The 18449-nt window shown below is 41.6% G+C and overlaps 1 protein-coding gene across 2 annotated transcripts in view; it reads left to right on the top strand.

The window, feature by feature from the left end:
• The first annotated feature begins 915 nt into the window (after positions 1 to 915).
• The window catches only part of LOC110520166 (glypican-6), a 112662-nt gene continuing 95128 nt past the window's right edge, over positions 916 to 18449 (top strand). The window contains exon 1 of one of the 2 annotated variants that reach the window (XM_021597292.2): positions 916 to 1574. In XM_021597292.2, the coding sequence (XP_021452967.2) occupies positions 1424 to 1574 (151 nt within the window). In that variant the 5' untranslated portion in view covers positions 916 to 1423. The remainder of the gene's footprint in view (positions 1575 to 18449) is intronic. The other variant, XM_021597293.2, reaches the window with a different exon arrangement.

The raw sequence follows: 18449 nt of genomic DNA, 5'->3' as shown, positions 1-18449 counted from the left end.
TATGTTCCCTGAACCCGTTCCAACACCTGCATGTGACCAAATCGGGTTTGTGTGTGTTCATACAGCAGTCATTTGCGGACATGGCTACGCTAGTTGTCATAGTAATGGCGGGTGTGTGAGCAATGGTGTAGGCTGACTGCATTGTTGGTTAAAGACTTGTAAGTAAGCATTTCACGGTAAGGTTGTATTCGGCGCATGTGACAATAACGTTTGATTTGATTTGATTTGATTGGTGGTGGTGCTCATGCTTCCTATCACTCAAGAGGTTATGTAGCAAGGTAAGGGGACAACAATGCCTGCTATGGACTTTTCCCAGTTTCTTTGAATGTTCAACATTATAGTGTAAGAATACTCTTAAAGCCTCAAAAGACAAGGTGATCCAACTTTCAAAACGAGTACTTTTTGTCTAGCCACAGCAGTCAACTAGCTAGCCAGGTAGCTGTTAAACTCTCTAGCACATTCACTAATTTGTTTGTAAACCATTAACAAGCAAATTAGCTACCACATGTTCTTGTCAAAACTGTCAACTGAGGAGCTAGCAAGCAACACAATACGCCAAATGATAGTCTAAAAAGGTGGTTTGAAATGTTGCTTGAAATATCTGATTCCATGTGCTTTTCGGCTGTTCAGACTGCAGGAAAAATAACAGATTCAAATCAGATATGCAAATAAATGTGAGTCACTTCAAACTGCTGATGTAAACAAAGCTTAACAGAGGTGGAAGTGATTCACCACCAACCCTCGCCTTGTATAACTGTGTTATTGCAGCCATGATGATAATCCACTGTTGATCTACCCTGGACTAAACTGCTCCAAAACCAATAAAGCACTGAAAGGGTCAATAATGGTCTCCACACAACACAGACCAATATACCAGTACCACATAGGGACACTTAATCTCATTGGACTCTCAGTCACACCACAGCTGTAAAGAGGTTAGTTATTTCAGAGATTTTCTTTCTGATAATAAATGTCAGGTTTGACTAAAAACCGTCTCTGACAATACACTCCACTTCGTGTTTTCGCACCCGCTCTGTGCATCTGAGCACATAGCGGTCTCCTCTCCAGTCCTCAGCTTTTCGACTTTCTACGGTAATGTATCCTCCCCGACGTCGCTTTCTTAGTGAAGTTGAGTGAACACGTTGAGGAGCCCGCTCTCTGTTGGATCCATGTGGCTTTGTGGCTTTACCTGGACTCACTACACACATTCTCTTTTCTGCCGCAACGCGGGACTCTCAACCACCGTTGGTGGCAAAATAAACAGACGTTGATTGAGAAGGAAGTGTTGATGCACAGTTGTAGAAAAGTGTCAACCACCAAACGTTGAGTTGTTAGAGGCTACCTGCGTATGCACTGCAGTGGAGTTCCTCTCTAAACTGGAATCAGCAGAGGATAAAAGAAGGATTAATCACAGAAGTGCACGATGCTGAGATACCAGACGGTCCTTTGGACTTTCTCATTGCTGTCTGTTGCAGCTGGATCCGATTTTAAAGCACGTAACTGCAGTGGGGTTAAAGAAGCTTCAATTGCAAAAGGCTTCAGCTTTGAAAATGTTCCTCTCCAACAAATGTCAGGTAAGAACAGAATGATTTGAGTGCTGCCTATCAATACTTGGGCTAGGCTCTGTAAACTATTCAACACAGTCCATAGTTGCAAAGTGAGTAATATTATTGCATAATTAACCATATCATCTGGATAAGAATTTGCTTTATGAGCGAAACTCATATACTGTATTATTAAAATTGTAAAGTTTAACTACCGACACTGACTGCTATAGGAGTAATTTACACTGAGCAAGTAAAGGTGAAATAACATTTTGAAAACAGGTGCCTTTACACTACGAAGCACAATGATTTTATTGAGCGATTTAACTGTTCATTATGATAATGCACAGATATATATGTGAAAGTAGCCTTTATGTCGTTGTTCTGCGTGGAAGGCAGATTCAGATGAAGGCTATACTCACCTGTCATCCATAAAGTTGGGGTTGATTTTTATGTATGAAGGACATGTATTATGATATAAATGTAGCCTAATAATAATAAAAAAGTTATTCTATGTTCTAAATAATAATAATTAACCTAGTAAAACTTAACACACACTGTTTTAACACTGTCCTTATCTAGGTTACTTCAACAGGATGGCAGTAAATATTTTTTAATATCCAACAATACGATCCCTCATAAATCAAACTCTTTAGCTATTTAAACTCAAAGTCGTCTAATTATGCAGATATATCACAATAGCCAAGTGTATAACATTCCCATTCTCTATGCTTTCGTTCATTGGTTAAAAGTTCATCCTAAATATATCCACTACACTAAAATAGAATATAAGTAGTCCTTGACATATTGCTATTTTAATATTTGACTTAATAAAGTGATTTCTTTATTTCTCTAACATGCTGTATAATATGTAAATGACAGCAGCAGAATAATCCTGGTGGTGTTAGATTTTCTGTTGTGTCCAGTAGAGGTCTCTGTGTCTGCTATGCGCCTCTGTGTCGAAATAATGCATCATCAGGCATGCACTGGACTGATTTCTGTCCTGTTGATAACATGACAATGACACTGCCATGTAACGATCCCGCAAGTCGGTGCAATTCAATTTCCATCCAATATCCATTCCACTTCACATACGTGTCAACCATAGGTTAATGCTGGCATGATGCTATTATTATAGTTTTCGTAAGATGCATGTAAATATTATGATAACCAGCTGGTCTTCAGAAATATTTATATGGACTTTCCCTACTTCAGGCCATGGAGGCTTGGATTTCTCTGACCCACCCAAGTCAAGCTGTGGCTGGCTGGCTCAGTCAGAAACAACATTATTGCTTCACTGTTCTGATCAAGCATTCACAAGGGTGCATTTGCGCAAGAGAGTTGTCAAGAGGAATGTTTCAATGATTTTGTGCAGGTATTGTTAGGTTGATGCATGAAGTGGATCAACATGTTATTTTCATGATGTTAGTTGTTTCCTCGTTCCCTCCCCTTGTGAATATGCACTTGGTCTGCCCAGACCATTAATGTCATAATGGCTTAGATCCTATAATTCTGTAGTTACAGACAGAAATCTGGCACAGGTAAAAAAAAAAAAGGCTGCATATTTGATAACAAGCACACCTGTTCATAGACAGGCTTGAATAACTAACTGATTAAATCCCTCAGATGTAGGCACGCTCCTGTCGTTGACATCTAATCTCCAATGGATGAAAACCTCAGTGTCTCTCATCTCGGAGTGATGCAGCTGTATGGCACTGCTTTGATCACATCCCACATGGGCGTTGACCCCATTTGTCTTCAGGAATGGCAATGACTGCCTATGTGATTTATGCAATGTCAACACCTCAGCAGCGGATGGCTGAAGCAATTCGTGTGTGTTTAGCTGACACAATTGTGTGCATATCCGTTGTTTATTCCTACTAGCGATGTTAACATTCCTGTGTCACGACCACCGTGTGTGCAATAAACTCAGAAATGGTGCCTCATCTAAGATTCTTGTCAAGTTTCAATAGTATACAACCAGCATGCCAGTCGATGGAAAATGCTGATCTGAGTAATGCATGTTAAAATATTGAGGTGGGGAAAAAACAAGTCTATCTGCTACATAATCTGTCGAGGTTGACATTTTCATTGGTGCGAAGCCAATCCTTAAAATATTTAACATGAATTCTAACCGTGATATAGGGCAGGTAACTCTATGCATTGCTTGCTTTTTGTTTGCCTTGAATCACAATGTGTTATGATTAAATCCTAGTCAAGGATTGTCACTGAATAATCGGTTGAGTTGAGGTCTGTTGCTTTTGGCCATTTCCCCAAGAGGAGGGCCATCAACCTCTAATTGTGGTCAAAAAGAGATGGGTGTGCCAGCATGACTTTGATGTCTGATGCCTTAGAGACTGAAGATGTTGGACATCATCAAATTAGATGTAAGGCACTGGAATTCCTCTCATATCCTTATGAAATCCCTTTGGCTTCATATTGTCCATGGTTCTACTCTTTTTCAGTGGTCTCTGATATACAAATGTGTGATTTTTTTATTTTATTTTACTCGGTAGGCACCATCTCAAACTTTTTCTATGTATCGCACACTTAGTTAGAATTCATTAGGGGTTTAAATATAACTTCATTGGAATGGAATGCCTTCATATAATGCTGCATTAAAACAGTATCAGAGGAACCAACTGCTGTCGCATATGCCAACATAAGAAAGTTGTCAATCATAATTTAGGCTTATTGAAGCTTTCTCAAATCTACTTTCAAGAGAGTCCATCCTACAGTTATGTGCATGCTACACCCACTCCTATCGTTTCAGACCAGTAGTTTATATTGAATGGCTGAGCTGGAGCAGCGTGTGTGGTCAGCATCAGCCAGGTCAGGTGGAATGTCAGCAGTGGTGTCAGCGTTATTGATAGAAGTGCTGCTATGAGTCAGTGCCTGCAGGCCCAGTTGGTACAGTAATACTCCGGGACCTGGCCTGTACATTCTGAAGAGTCCCTGGTCCAAGTTGTCAGCAAGTACAAGAGTGACTGAAAAAGTGTACTGGCTGCGTAGTGCATTGCTTTACAACAGGGGTGACAAACATACAGCCCACGGGCCAGACAAACTCAATATACGAACCTTGGTAGAAATTATAATGGAACGACATGAATACAGTTTCTTGACTGTGTCCAGCTCGCTAATAATCACCGAAATGAAAGCTAGACAGTCAAGAAGCATAGAACATTTTTAAAATAATAGATAGAGGACTATTTGTTGCAAAATTTGACACAGAGGAAATATAACCAAATGCGGCCCCGGGGCAAAATGAGTTTGACACCGCTGCCTTACGCCCTAAATCAGTGGACTGTCAGCGCAGCAAAAATTGTCCGGTGCTCCTCCATCTCCTCTACAAGTTCTTGCCCCTGTATTTAAATAAACTGTCAGTGAGTTCCTTACATACCGGCCTCCCTCATCCAATCCCACCAATGCCCTGGTGAAAGACTAGCCCTGCATGCAAGCTTGTGAAAGATCTATCTCAGGTTCTATTTACTGACCCAATTAATTAACCAATACGCAAGACGAGACGCGACGACGGGGTGACTTGGAAGATGAGTCAAACAGACTGCTGGACCCTTCCTGGTAGATGTGTGTTATTAGGAACGCAGACACACACACACCCCCGAGCTGTGTCTGTGGAGCTTCTCAAGCTGTCCCAGCTCGACCCTATCATTTCATGTCCAGCTCAGCCTCCCTGTTCCCAGCAGTGGAATGAGACCGAAATAACGGTGCTGATATTTGATGTGGTCCATGGCTGCGTACACAAGCAGTCAAATTATCTCTGCTGAGCCGTGTAATGTACACAGGTCCTCATCCTGACTTAAGTTGTGGAATAGATTGAAAAGGGCAAAATGGGAGCAGAGAGAATGGCCAAGTGAATCTGTTGGCCTCTGTGGCATACGTCCGTATTACTATGATGCATTGTCAGATTATGATGACCTCCCCACTGACACACACAGATGAGGAGAGGGATCTGTGAGGGGAATTCTGGCAAGGATCACATGTGGTGGTGGTATGCCTCTGTATTTCAATGTCCAGCTGATGAAAAGGATGGTGATGGAATTGCACCTAATTGAACTGTTGGGATTGGCAGTGATTGAAATTGATGTAAATAATAGCAGTGGTGGCGGTTGTGGGGGTGGGGGCTATAGTCTGTTGATTTAATCGGAATGTTTCCTACCGTGACACACACAGGAGGTATCATCAGGAATGCCAGGGACCCAAACACTCATCTATTTTTTTCCATGCCAAAGTGGATTTCTCAAATGCCTCTTCCAGCTCCATGCGATTAATCATGCTCATGAATACTAAAATGGGCTGCATGATGGGGTTTCTCAACAGGAGCTCCCTCTCGGAGCAGGAGGAATGACTCTGGTTTGCCTGCTACTATTTCAGCCTCTCAGGGAGAACAACAGAATAACAGTGCAGTCGCTCAAAGCATATCAACAAGCTCCTGCAGAGTATAGACGCTGGTGCTGCCAATATCTTTTGTCAAGAAATTAAGTTGACAAGAGGATAGACTTTTTTTTGTCCCCTTTTGTGTTTAGTTATTTTATATTGGATATAAATGTGCAATTGAGCATTTATCTTGCTGTGGATAATTCATCTAGGCTATTCCAATGTTCCTAGTTCATTCTTTGTTCCTTGTTGATATAACTCCCTGTGCGTTCACACTTGGTCCACTGTTTTGATTATCGTCCCACCAATACAATTTGCACATTTCATTACACGTGCCGTCAAACTAATTGCTGGAAACATGTAATGCATAGTTTCCATGTAAGCAGAATTATATTTGACTTGACAAGTGCTTTTTATCACAATGTGTTCAGTTCTACAATCTCTCTAGATACAGTATAGTGTCATTATAATTCAAGCCATAGAAGGGAGATGGATTTCGAGGCGAGAGCTTGGAAGATTAAATGCTAATTCCTATACCATTACACCCTTGTGATTGATTTTAGCACTAAGTGGGCTCTAGTTTTGAGTGTTGCCATTTTTCATATGCACGCACATCTTTTTTTCTTTATGTTTAAGCCTCTCTGTACACTTCTTGATTTTAAATGAGTCTCTTAAAGCAATAAAGACTATAATTGCCTTGATTTTCATTGGCGATGGATAATAGTTAAAAACTTGTCAAGGTAAAAGTCTCTCCATGACTTTATTTTATTTTTTATTTTTTTATTGTCCCTTGTCCCTGTTTGAACTTGAATGTCTTGACAGATAGTGTAGAATTGTGTGACGGTTTATTTAATTATTTTCATTATTATTTAAATGAGGCTTGTCAGCTCTCTCGTGTAATCTCAGAGAAGATGGCACACATTGTCACATAGGCAGGGCATCCTCCTTGGCACTAATAATGATAAATTATTAATAAATAATACATGTCTGACAATCTCATCACTGTTGAATTAAGTATATGGAGCATTCATATTTACAAGAAATACCAATATTTCTCATGAGACTGTAAACAATAAATGTTTTAAAACGCAAGTCATCATTACTCTGTGTTGTGTGAAAGAATATACTTTCACTGTCAGAATGGATTCTAGGTCTTTAATCTGTCAGAGATATCCAATTAAAATCTCACTGGATATGTTATTTCATTGATTGGTGATGTTAATATAACCTGGCATTAATATCTTGTTTGAGTTAGGGATGTTTTGTAGAAGATGATTTGATTGTAGTGATATGAAGCCTATGTGAAAGACCAATATTTTAGGAAATTGAAAGTCATGAATTTGCCCACACCAAATAAAATAAAGTAAAAATGTCATTTATCACATGCGCCAAATACAACAGTGAAATGCTTACTAACAAGCCCTTAACCAACAATGCAGTTTTAAGAAAAAGAAGTGTTAAGTAAAAAGTACATAAATAGAATATTTAAGTAACAAATAATTAAACAGCAGCAGTAAAATAACAATAGCGAGGTTATATACAGGGGGTACCGGTACAGAGTCAATGTGCGGGGGCACCGGTTAATCGAAGTAATTAATATGTACATGTAGGTAGAGTGACTATGCATAGATAATAAACAGAGAGTAGCAGAGTAGAAGAGGGGTCTGGGTAGCCCTTTGATTAGCTGTTCAGGAGTCGTATGGCTTGGGGGTAGAAGCTGTTAAGAAACCTTTTGGACCTAGACTTGGCACTCCGAGTCTAGGTCCATTGTCTTTGACAATTTATATGGCCTTCCTCTGACACCTTCTGGTATAGAGGTTATGGATGGCAGGAACCTCGGTCCCAGTGATGTACTGGGATGTACACACTACCCTCTGTAGTGCCTTGCGGTCGGAGGCAGAGAAGTTGCCATACCAGGCAGTGATGCAACCAGCTCTAGATGGTGCAGCTATAAAACCTTTTGAGAATCTGAGGACTCATGCCAAATCTTTTCAGTCTCCTGAGGGGGAATGGGTTTTGTTGTGCTCTCTTCACTACTGTCTTAGGGTGTTAGGACCATGATAATTTGTTGGTGATGTGAACACCAAGGAACTTGAAGCTCTCAACCTGCTCCACTACAGCCCCGTCGATGAGAATGGGGGCGTGCTCGATCCTCCTTTTCCTGTAGTCCACAATCACCTCCTTTGTCTTGATCATGATGAGGGAGAGGTTGTTGTCCTGGCACCACACGGCCAGATCTCTGACCTCCTCCCTGTAGGCTGTCTCATCATTGTCGGTGATCAGGCCTTTCACTGTTGCGTCATCGGCAAACTTGATGATGATGTCTTGAGTGAACAGGGAGTACAGGAGGGGATTGAGCACGCACCCTTGAGGATCATCATGGCAGATGTGTTGATACCTACCCTTACCACCTTGGGGAGGCCCATCAGGAAGTCCAGGATCCAGTTGCAGAGGGAGGTGTTTAGTCCCAAGGTCCTTAGCTTAGGGATGAGCTTTGAGGGCACTATGGTGTTGAATGCTGGGCTGTAGTCAATGAATAGCATTCTCACATAGGTGTTCCTTATTTCCAGGTGGGAAAGGGCAGTGTTGAGTGCAATAGAGATTGCATCATCTGTGGATCTGTTGGGGCGGTATGCAAATTGGAGTTGGTCTAGGGCTTCTGGGATAATGGTGTTGATGTGAGCCATGACCAGCCTTTCAAAGCACTTCATGGCTACAGATGTGAGTGCTACAGGTCAGTAGTCATGTAGGCGGATTACCTTAGTGTTCTTGGGCACAGGGCTATGGTGGTCTGCTTGAAACATGTTGGTATTACAGACTCAGTCTGTAATAGGTTGACAGGTTGAAAATGTCAGTGAAGACACTTGCCAGTTGGTCAGCACATGCTCAGAGTACCACGTCCCGGTAATCCGTCTGGCCCTGCGGCCTTGTGAATGGTGACCTGTTTAAAGGTCTTACTCACATCGGCTACAGAGAGCGTGATCACACAGTCGTCTGGAACAGCTGATGCTTTCATGCATGTTTCAGTGTTACTTGCCTCGAATCGAGCATAGAAGTAATTTAGCTCATCTGGTAGGCTTGTGTCACTGGGCAGCTCGTGGCTGTGCTTCCCTTTGTAGTCTGTAATAGTTTTCAAGCCCTGCCACATCCGACGAGTGTCGGAGCCGGTGTAATATGATTCAATCTTAGTCCTGTATTGATGCTTTGCCTGTTTGATTGTTCGTCGGAGGGCATAACGGGATTTCTTATAAGCTTCCGGGTTAGAGTCCCGCTCCTTGAAAGCGGCAACTCTACCATTTAGCTCAGTGCAGATGTTGCCTGTAATTTATGGTTTTGGGTCTGGGTATGTATGTACGGTCACTGTGGGGACGACGTCATTGATGCAAATATTGATGAAGCCAGTGACTGATGTGGTGTTCTCCTCAATGCCATCAGAAGAATCCTGGAACATATTCCAGGCTGTGCTAGCAAAACAGTCCTGTTTTTTATTTTTATTTATCTGTTATTTTACCAGGTAAATTGACTGAGAACACGTTCTCATTTACAGCAACGACCTGGGGAATAGTTACAGGGGAAAGGAGGGGGATGAATACGTCAATTGTAAACTAGGGCTTATTAGGTAACCGTGAATGGTTTGAGGGCCAGATTGGGAATTTTAGCCAGGACCCTGGGGTTAACACCCCTACTTTTAAGTAGTGCCACGGGATAAGTGCCACGGGATCTTTAATGACCTCAGAGAGTCAGAACACCCGTTTAACATCCCATCCGAAAGACTGCACCCTACACAGGGCAGTGTCCCCAATCCCTGCCCTGGGGCATTGGGATATTTTTTAGACCAGAGGAAAGAGTGTCTCCTACTGGCCCTCCAACACCACTTCCAGCAGCATCTGGTCTCCCATCCTGGGACTGACCAGGACCAACCCTGCTTAGCTTCAGAAGCAAGCCAGTGGTATGCAGGGTGGTATGCTGCTGGCTGTTCAGCATGTGCTTCATCTGATCACTTTTTTATTGACCGAGTCAATGGTGCTTCCTGCTTAGTTATTGCTTGTAAGCAGGAATAAGGAGGATAGAATTATGGTCAGATTTGCCAAATGGGGGGCAAGGGAGAGCTTTGTACACATCTCTGTGTGTGGAATAAAGGAAGGTGGTCTTGAGTTTGTTTCCCCTTTGTTTGTACATTTAACATGCTGGTAGAAATGAGGTAAAACTGATTTAAGTTTCCCTGCATTAATGTCCCCAGCCACTAGGAGTGCCACCTCTGCTCATTGAGTGTGGTCTTAGAGCCAGCATCGATTTGTGGTGGTAAATAGACAGATACAAAGAATTTAAATGATGAAATTAAATATAAATGAGATACTCTCACTCAGGCGAGCAAAACCTTGAGACTTCCTTGGATTTCGTGCACCAGCTGTTCTATCCTGCCAAAAAAAAGCGTAAAACCCACCAGCTGTATGTTATTCATGTCGTCGTTCAGCCACGACTCGGTGAAACATAAGATATTACAGTTTTTAATCTGCCGCTGGTAAGATACATGTTGATTGTACATTGGCTAATAGGACAGATGGTAAAGGGAGATTACCCACTCGCTGTCGGATCCTTGCAAGGCACCCAGACCTTCGTCCTTGATATCTGCGTCTCTTTCTCCTGAGAATGACGGGGATGAGGGCCTTGTCAGGCGTTTGAAGTAAATCCTTCCCGTCCAACTCGTTAAAGAAAAATTATTCCTCCAGTACTGGGTGAGTAATCGCTGTCCTGATATCTAGAAGCTTTTTTCGGTCATAAGACACGGCGGCAGAAACATTATGTACAAAATAAGTTACAACATAACACTGAAAAACACAAAATAGCACAATTGATTAGGGGATCGTAAAACGGCAGTCATCTCCTCCGGCGCCATTATTCACTGTTACACACATTGAATGTGTGTAACTTTTAGTCAACTCCTAACTTTTCAAGCAACTCTGGAAGCACTGATCATTTACATACCCTCCTTGGAGATCAGTGGATCTTCTTGTATTGATAAAAAAGACCTGGCCCGTGTCTGTTGCAACAAGGTTCAGTCATACTTTATAGCTCCCTATTTCCCCTCAGCCTGTCACAACAGTGAGCCATCAGAAAACAAAGCTCCCTTGAATACCTCGTCGCTGTCGTTGGATCTATCTTTAGCCCCATGTCTGCCACGTCAGTCCTGTTGACAACATCAGACTAGACATGTGCACCTGTAGGAGTGCTTTGTCTTTTCACTGCTCTTGGGAAGGGGCCAACGAGTTTGCATGTTGCGTAAGGGGCCATGGGGGAGGTATTGAGCGCTAGAAGTGTGTCCTCTCCCCTCTCAGGCCACTTGGCCACTGAGTGGAGGGTGGAGGTATACCAGAAGTGTAACAAGCCACCAGGCACTAATGAAGCCCAGTGCCTTGGTAGTAAGTTGTAAATGAGGAGTGAAAGGTAATGATCAGTACAGGCCTTAGGGCCTTCCTAGTATCTACTCTCAGCCACCAGCTGCTACCTGTAAGTCCTTTGCCATGCTCCAGTTAGCAGGTTGACGAAGAAGAGAGTCACTCGCTAGCAGCTCGTCGTTCTCTGGGGCTTCTAGGCCCACTGCCCATGTATATCAAATGTCCTCAGCAATTTTCCCATTCCTCCTCCACTCATTTTATTACATAGTCCCCAATAAATATCAAAGCCAGACATGGTCGTATGTATGCTGATTAAGCGTTGCTTTTCATTCCACACTGTACATGGTCTTTGGGTTTTCTTTACAGGATTGTCTATAGGTTTAGCATTTCCAATATATGCCCTCTTGTCTTGTGCATCATCATTGTTGAAGGTACCTATTCTGGTACAGTTCCAAAGGTATCATCGTAGACATTTTCATCCAATGAGGTGCTATCCCAGTCACATTGCCGGTATTGGCTCTGAATCCAACTGCTGTGACATTTAATTGCTTTGAAGTGACTTCCACAATACTTTTGGAAAGCAATTTTTAGACTTTGAACCTTTAGCCTTGAATTTTAAGGGAGTGCACAGTAGAGTGATCTGATATGATGTACAACTCACCTCAGCTGCAGCATGAAGGCCTTCGAAAATGGAATGTTCCAGATTTCAAATGTCATTGAATGGCTATTTTCTGTGTATGGCAGGATCAACAGATCCTGAAAATGCATTATATTGGCTAGAGAGCCCGTTTACCCACAAGGCTTTTTCAACTTCTCTCCTGAGAATATGGCAGTTTTTGAAACAGCATTTCCTTTCAGTAGCAGAGGGAGTAGCCTAATACTATTTCTTTCTTATTTTTTTCTTGTTTGTGTAAATTCCCTTAGAATATTATTTTTTTCTTGCAATGAAACATCTTATTGTAATAAGAATGAATTTGCTCACAAATCAATTATTCTTGCCACAACCCTACGAGTTGCGAGTTTTTGGCCCAATTTGAAATGCAATGACAATGACATTTAGATATTAACATTTGACAGTCCAACATCTCCTTTACATTTGACTCTCCTGAGGACGCAGACCAGACCACCATGTCATTATGTTGAAGGTAAAATGTGACACAATCATCTGTAGGCCTACTGTGCTGCTTATTTGAACATTTGCAAATTCATTCAAGGACATTTATCAGCATATAACATTATTTAAAAACATGGGGCATCCCTCTAATTTGGAGTCCTGGCATGGTGTAGTATGCTAGGGGAATACAGTGTCATTCCATATTGATTGATGTAAGTCCTAGCTAGAATCTGCTATTCCAAATAACACATGTTGGGATATTTTTAAAAGGATGATACCTCCGGTAGTGAGGAAAACACAGATGGCAATTTTCAGATCAATGTTGATATTTTTAACTCTCCTTGCCTATCGAATTGAGCTACCACTTAAAAAGGCACGATCAAGTTCCTTCGTAACCTCAATCACTTTATTTAAAATAGTGTGATCTCTCAATAGTATTCGTGTGGACACATTTTAAGTTGTAAAGTGTGAATATTAAAATAAGGAGGAAAAGGTACACTGACATTGACGGGAGGGATGGGTAAAACTCCTCTCTCCTTCGTTCTGTTTTTACCATAATAACACCTTTACTGTCTCTGTGACTCATAAATATAGTGCCACAGTAACTATGTTTGTTCTGACTTGGCATTTGCACAAACATTTACAGTATAATCTTCTCAGGCCCCCCTTAACCTCTTAAATGTAACCAAATGTAATCGAACATGTAATCTACCCTTAAAGCACAGTAGATAACTACCTTGGGTGTGTCCCAAAGACAGAGCAGAGCTTTCCTCTGACCTGGATCAATGCTGGCTATAACTCAGTCATAACTCTTTAGCCATGATATGAATCTTAATCAGGGGGTGGAATGAGTGGGCAGATTAAATCAATGTCCAGGGCCAAAGCGCTTTAGGAATTTGTTGAATGTTCCTGTTGCCTAACCTTATGCAGTAGTCCTGTGAAATTGATTCATTTATAAAGCAGCTGGACATTCTGACATCATGAGTACCTCTTGACCCTTCCCGAAATGACTAATATGTCACTGATGGCTATGTTGTTTTAGTTCTATAAGATGTAGCGTTTGCTCTAAGCATCAGGCCTGTAAACGTATGGCAGCAGGAGCCATGGGAGGCATACCAGATGGCAGTGCACATATGCTTTGGGTCTGTTTGGCCAGGTACACTGATGAATGCTTCTGAGAGTTGGCCTACCTTTTCTGGCATGGAAATGTAACTTGAACACCTTTAATTCCCAAAACTGGCTAATCCCAGTTCCGGTGAATAGGTAGAGTAACTTTTTCTACAGTGGTGGTGGTCCTAGTGTTTTATAAGTCAATTGAAATAGGTCGCTGTCAGTGTAGGTTGTGAATGTGAAATATGGTGATGACACTTTTGATATTACACAGTGGCTTGCAATGACTTGATTTACTGATTGTTTTAAAACATTTTCACAAGGGTGTTCCTGTAGATTACAGGATGATTAGCAAGCCTAATAGCTATCGAGTGTCAGGTGCTTCGAACATGACAGACTTGCCCTGTGCTACTCTGAACGCTAAAATCATAGCACAATTAGAATCAGTCCATGAGTAAATTCACATCTAAGTGGCAGTAAGAAGCTTCCTTTCTACATGGCATTGAGTATGCAAAGTAAAGACAAGCACACCTTAGTGGGGTAGGGTGTGGAATATGAATGTCTTCCTGTATTAGGCCCAGGGAAAGGCTTCATCAGCACAGATAATGGGAGAGGTGATCTGACTGACACTCTGCTTGATTACAGACACTGGAGTGACAGGAAGTAATTGCGACTCACGAAGGCAGCTCATATAGCTGTTGATAAAACACTCAATGCATGCATAAGCCTCATTACCTCGCAACCGCATTTGCACATTTTCAGTATTACAATGAGATATCTGTATGCCCCCACACATCTTTAGTTTGTGCCTTTGAAGAAACAGAGCAAGTATAGGCTATTGCCCACACACACACACACACACATATCTCCAGTCTGTGAACACAATTGTTCATACTCTGTCTCACTCTCACCAGTATACTAATCACTGCAACATTCAATATTTTTTTCCCCGATTTAATTCGCTTACAATTCGCTTACATGACAATGGGAGGACAAGCTTGCATGCATGTGTAAATGTGCTGTGTCTGGGGAGGCAAGAAGGAGTAGAGACCTAGTTCTGCATCCTGACAACTCTGATAGCCGAGAGGACAAGGATGAGGCTGGGGATGGGCTGGTGCTGCCGCAAGGTTGCGTTGGGACACTTCTCTTTATTTCACCCTCGCAGCCTTCTTAATACTAGATGACTCGCCAGAGGCCCACTTTGATACTAGGATATTAGCAGGAAATAATGTCCCCCTCAGCCATTACAGCCCAGGTCCAGGTCCAGCTGACAATACACTGAGCACTACGTTAGGCAAAAGTATTGCATGACTGTTTAGGGCCAGAGCTAAGGAATGGGGAGCAGTAGTGCACTGGTTTGCACCCTACTATGAGAGACCAGGTACCCTGATATACAGTATTCTGCATTATATCACCAGAATGGAAATCGTATAAACAGTGCAATATATGTTTATCTTGTTGCAGGCATAAGCTGTCGTTCTCTAAAGATAGGCCTTTTCAAAGCTATTTAGCGATTAAATGACATTACGGTTATTTTTTGTTTTTTGAACAACTAGCTGATCGACGTCAATTCAATTATTTGAATTCCATTTAGTTTGAGTATTTCTGTGAGCTCAATGCTCCGTTTCTGTAGAAAAATCATATCAAGCCTGAACTGTGTGATGTAGTAGTGAGTGGTAGATTCCAACAGGCCAATATTCTACATCAGAGATGGGAAACTTTTATGGGGGTGGGGGCCACAAAAAATCTGAACTTGTCATGATGGGCAGCAGTTGCTTGCAGGGAACAAAAATCAATGGGGGCACCCCATCAGGTAATTTGGCCAAGTTTAGATAGCTATCCACAAAACTAACTTAGCTTTCTAAATATTTTGCTGACATGGACTAATTGACTGACTCTCAGTGACTAACATAACAAGAGAAAAACTGATGATGCACAACCACATTTCGAAATTGCACCTTGTGTATTCTACTATTCTACTATTCTATCTCGCAATAGTAAGTTGAGACCCCGACTGAGTTCCTAAAAAATTAAAATGTAATAAATAAAAACAATTTGGGGGGCCAGTTGCCCATCCTGGTTCTACATAGTTTAGTGCAGAAAACGTGGTAATTAACTACAAGGTCCATAATCCATTGCTCACCAGCTTGTCCGGTCTGTGTGGAGCACACACTGAGACCTCGTTGACAGCAGTCATAAAAGTATGCCTTATTTATTTTGAAGAACTACTAAAATAGTGATTTTGTCAGACAGTATAGAGATGAAATGTAAAAGTCAGCATATAAAACAAATATTTTATTAAAGTAATGTGAATAAATGATGGTTAATAAGTGATAAGCAGTAATGGGCAGTCACTACCAGCATAGGACTTGTATTAATTGTTTTATTATGTGTTGTTAGATCATTCAACCCACGTAATGCATAGTGCATTTAATGTCTAAAAAAAATATCGAAACTGAAATTGAAAACCGTGATACATTTTTTTATATAATCGAACCGAAACCTAACCAACCTCAAAAAGCACTAATCGCTCAGCACTAAAGCTATTCAAAGAGTATGCTGTGTGAACCACTCTCTTTCTTCCTTTCTGCCTAATGGGGAATTGTATTCCATTGTGTACCAACAAAAATATATCTGTGTGTCCACTGTGCTGTTTTAACCTTGGACATAAAGGATATACAGGCTACCTTGGTTGAGTGGAGAAGTTCCTTGAAAGCCCCTTATGGGATGTTGATGTACGAGAGACTCATTTTAAGTGATGTTTTGCTCTGTTGAGACTGCGGGAACACTCTGCACGGTCTAAGTGTCAGTGTGGAGGAGCTCTTTGTGGGTGACACGTCTGATGGAGAGCTGCACTCAGACCTGTGGCCAGTGGGACCTCCCTGACTCCTTCCAACCTTTGGCCCATTAAAGTGTCCACTAAACAACTGTCTCTCAAACTTTTCCTTTATACACAAGCAGTGACCTACCTAAAGCTTTTGAGTTTTCTTTTGACCTGCAAACTAAACAAACCTGTGTTTAAGGTGCAGGCAAAAGTCATAAGCTGTGATAAAAAAAAGAGAGTTAGCTGTGAACACACTGTGTGTGGGTTTCAACCTCCTGCCCTCACATCACCTCCTGCCGTCACATCACCTCCTGCCCTCACTGGTGGGTTGTTAATTCTCTACTTAATGGCTGAGGTCAGCTCAGCTTCTGCCAGATGAAGCTGAACTGATTCTCAAAGTTTGGTTAGCCTGCAGGTGTCTGAGTAAATTACATCTCAATTCTATTTGGGTAGTGAGCGAGAGAGAGGAGACTTCGGAAATGAGGTCATTTTTAGAGGGCTGTTTGGGTGACATGGTTGGTTGCTTTTAGGTTTTAACAAAACATGAAGCCTGCATCATCAACACACTTAACATAGCAATTTTTTAAAGTCAAGAATCATTGGTTAGTCATAACGTGATCAGATTATTTAGCCACATCATTGGTCTTCATAGTGATATTGCATAGTGTGTGGAGACTACTAAATGGATAGAGCGCTGAATCAGCATCCATGGCCCTACAAATGGCTGTTTGGGAAAATGGAATGATGATGTCGATCATTAACTTTTAATTCAGTTCAGTGTTTCATGGATGTCATCAATTGCAATGTGATTTCCTTCTGAATGGTAGGCTATATCATAAATCGTGTTTCACGCTGTTCTCCCTACTGGCTACGCTGACGACCCTTTGGAAATGTTACACTTTCCATTATAACAATGGTAGGACACAGAAGCTAGAAAGACATGGAAGGTGTTTGAGAATACATTATGATCCACGGACTTCCAAATTAATTGATCACTCATTGTTCCAAACAAATGTTAATCCTACAGCCATTGTCAAATCAACATTTCCTCATGTTGTGTCTCATGATTCCTTCATTTACTGTAAAAACCACCATGAATGTTTTTGAATGCTCAGTAGGAGAGAGGGATCATAAACAGCAGAGAAACACATGTCTTTGTCCTTAAGTGGTAAGTGGAGCTGGGCATGAATTTCATCTGTGGGCTGCTGGCAATTTTAATTTCATTTTGTTCGTAGGGAGCTGGCTGAATGTTGGGAGAATGGAATGATTGCATGGGGAGAGGTAACAACTCTGACACACATTTCTACATCTGTGTGTCTGTGTGTGTATGCTTGTGTGTATGCGTGTGTGTGTTTGAGGAAATGCTGTCTGCCACTGTCTCATCCAACCAGATTTAGGATTACTGTTATAGGCTATTTCTGGCATATTGCTATGATGTTTTCAATGCCTTTACTTTGTGACACTAGCTAGCGCTGATATCTGATCCAAATACTGGATGTATTAATGCTTTGGATTGATGGATGCTGCAACATGTTTTCATGCCTGACTTCACAGTCACACACCATGGGTAATTCATATGTGGGGATTCCTCCCATCGGGCACAAGTGACTTTGTTATGTAGCAGAATGTCATACAGTACATTGCACAGGCACACCCTCATACAACCCCCCTTTTAATGGTCGATATTGAAAATACAGTAACATGTAGAGTCAACAAAAGCACACACTAGAGTAATCAACACCTCTAGATATCTGATGGTTGTATTCTTATTCACTGTCATAGCTACCTGTTAGAGCCAAAAAAACAACAGCAGCCAATGGCATTCTCTCACCGGTAGACCTGAAAATATCTGTCAGTTTTACAACAATGGGCTCTTTAATTAAATTCAGTAGTGGTTGCATGCAGAGACTGGTTCAAAGTGAGACAACAGTGTATTAAAAAGATGTTACTAGAATTGATCCAATCAGTTTCAGCAGCTAACCCCTATCTTATGTGAGAGATTTTGATTTTGGCCCCCATTTGTGTTAAAGTCATAAACAGCACTGTGTTATCATGTTGTGAGCAGC

This window comes from Oncorhynchus mykiss, chromosome 3, assembly GCF_013265735.2.
Source record: "Oncorhynchus mykiss isolate Arlee chromosome 3, USDA_OmykA_1.1, whole genome shotgun sequence".
Classification (NCBI taxonomy): domain Eukaryota; kingdom Metazoa; phylum Chordata; class Actinopteri; order Salmoniformes; family Salmonidae; genus Oncorhynchus; species Oncorhynchus mykiss.
The sequence above is the reverse complement of the archived record's forward strand: the minus strand, read 5'-3'. Positions and strand labels throughout refer to the sequence as shown.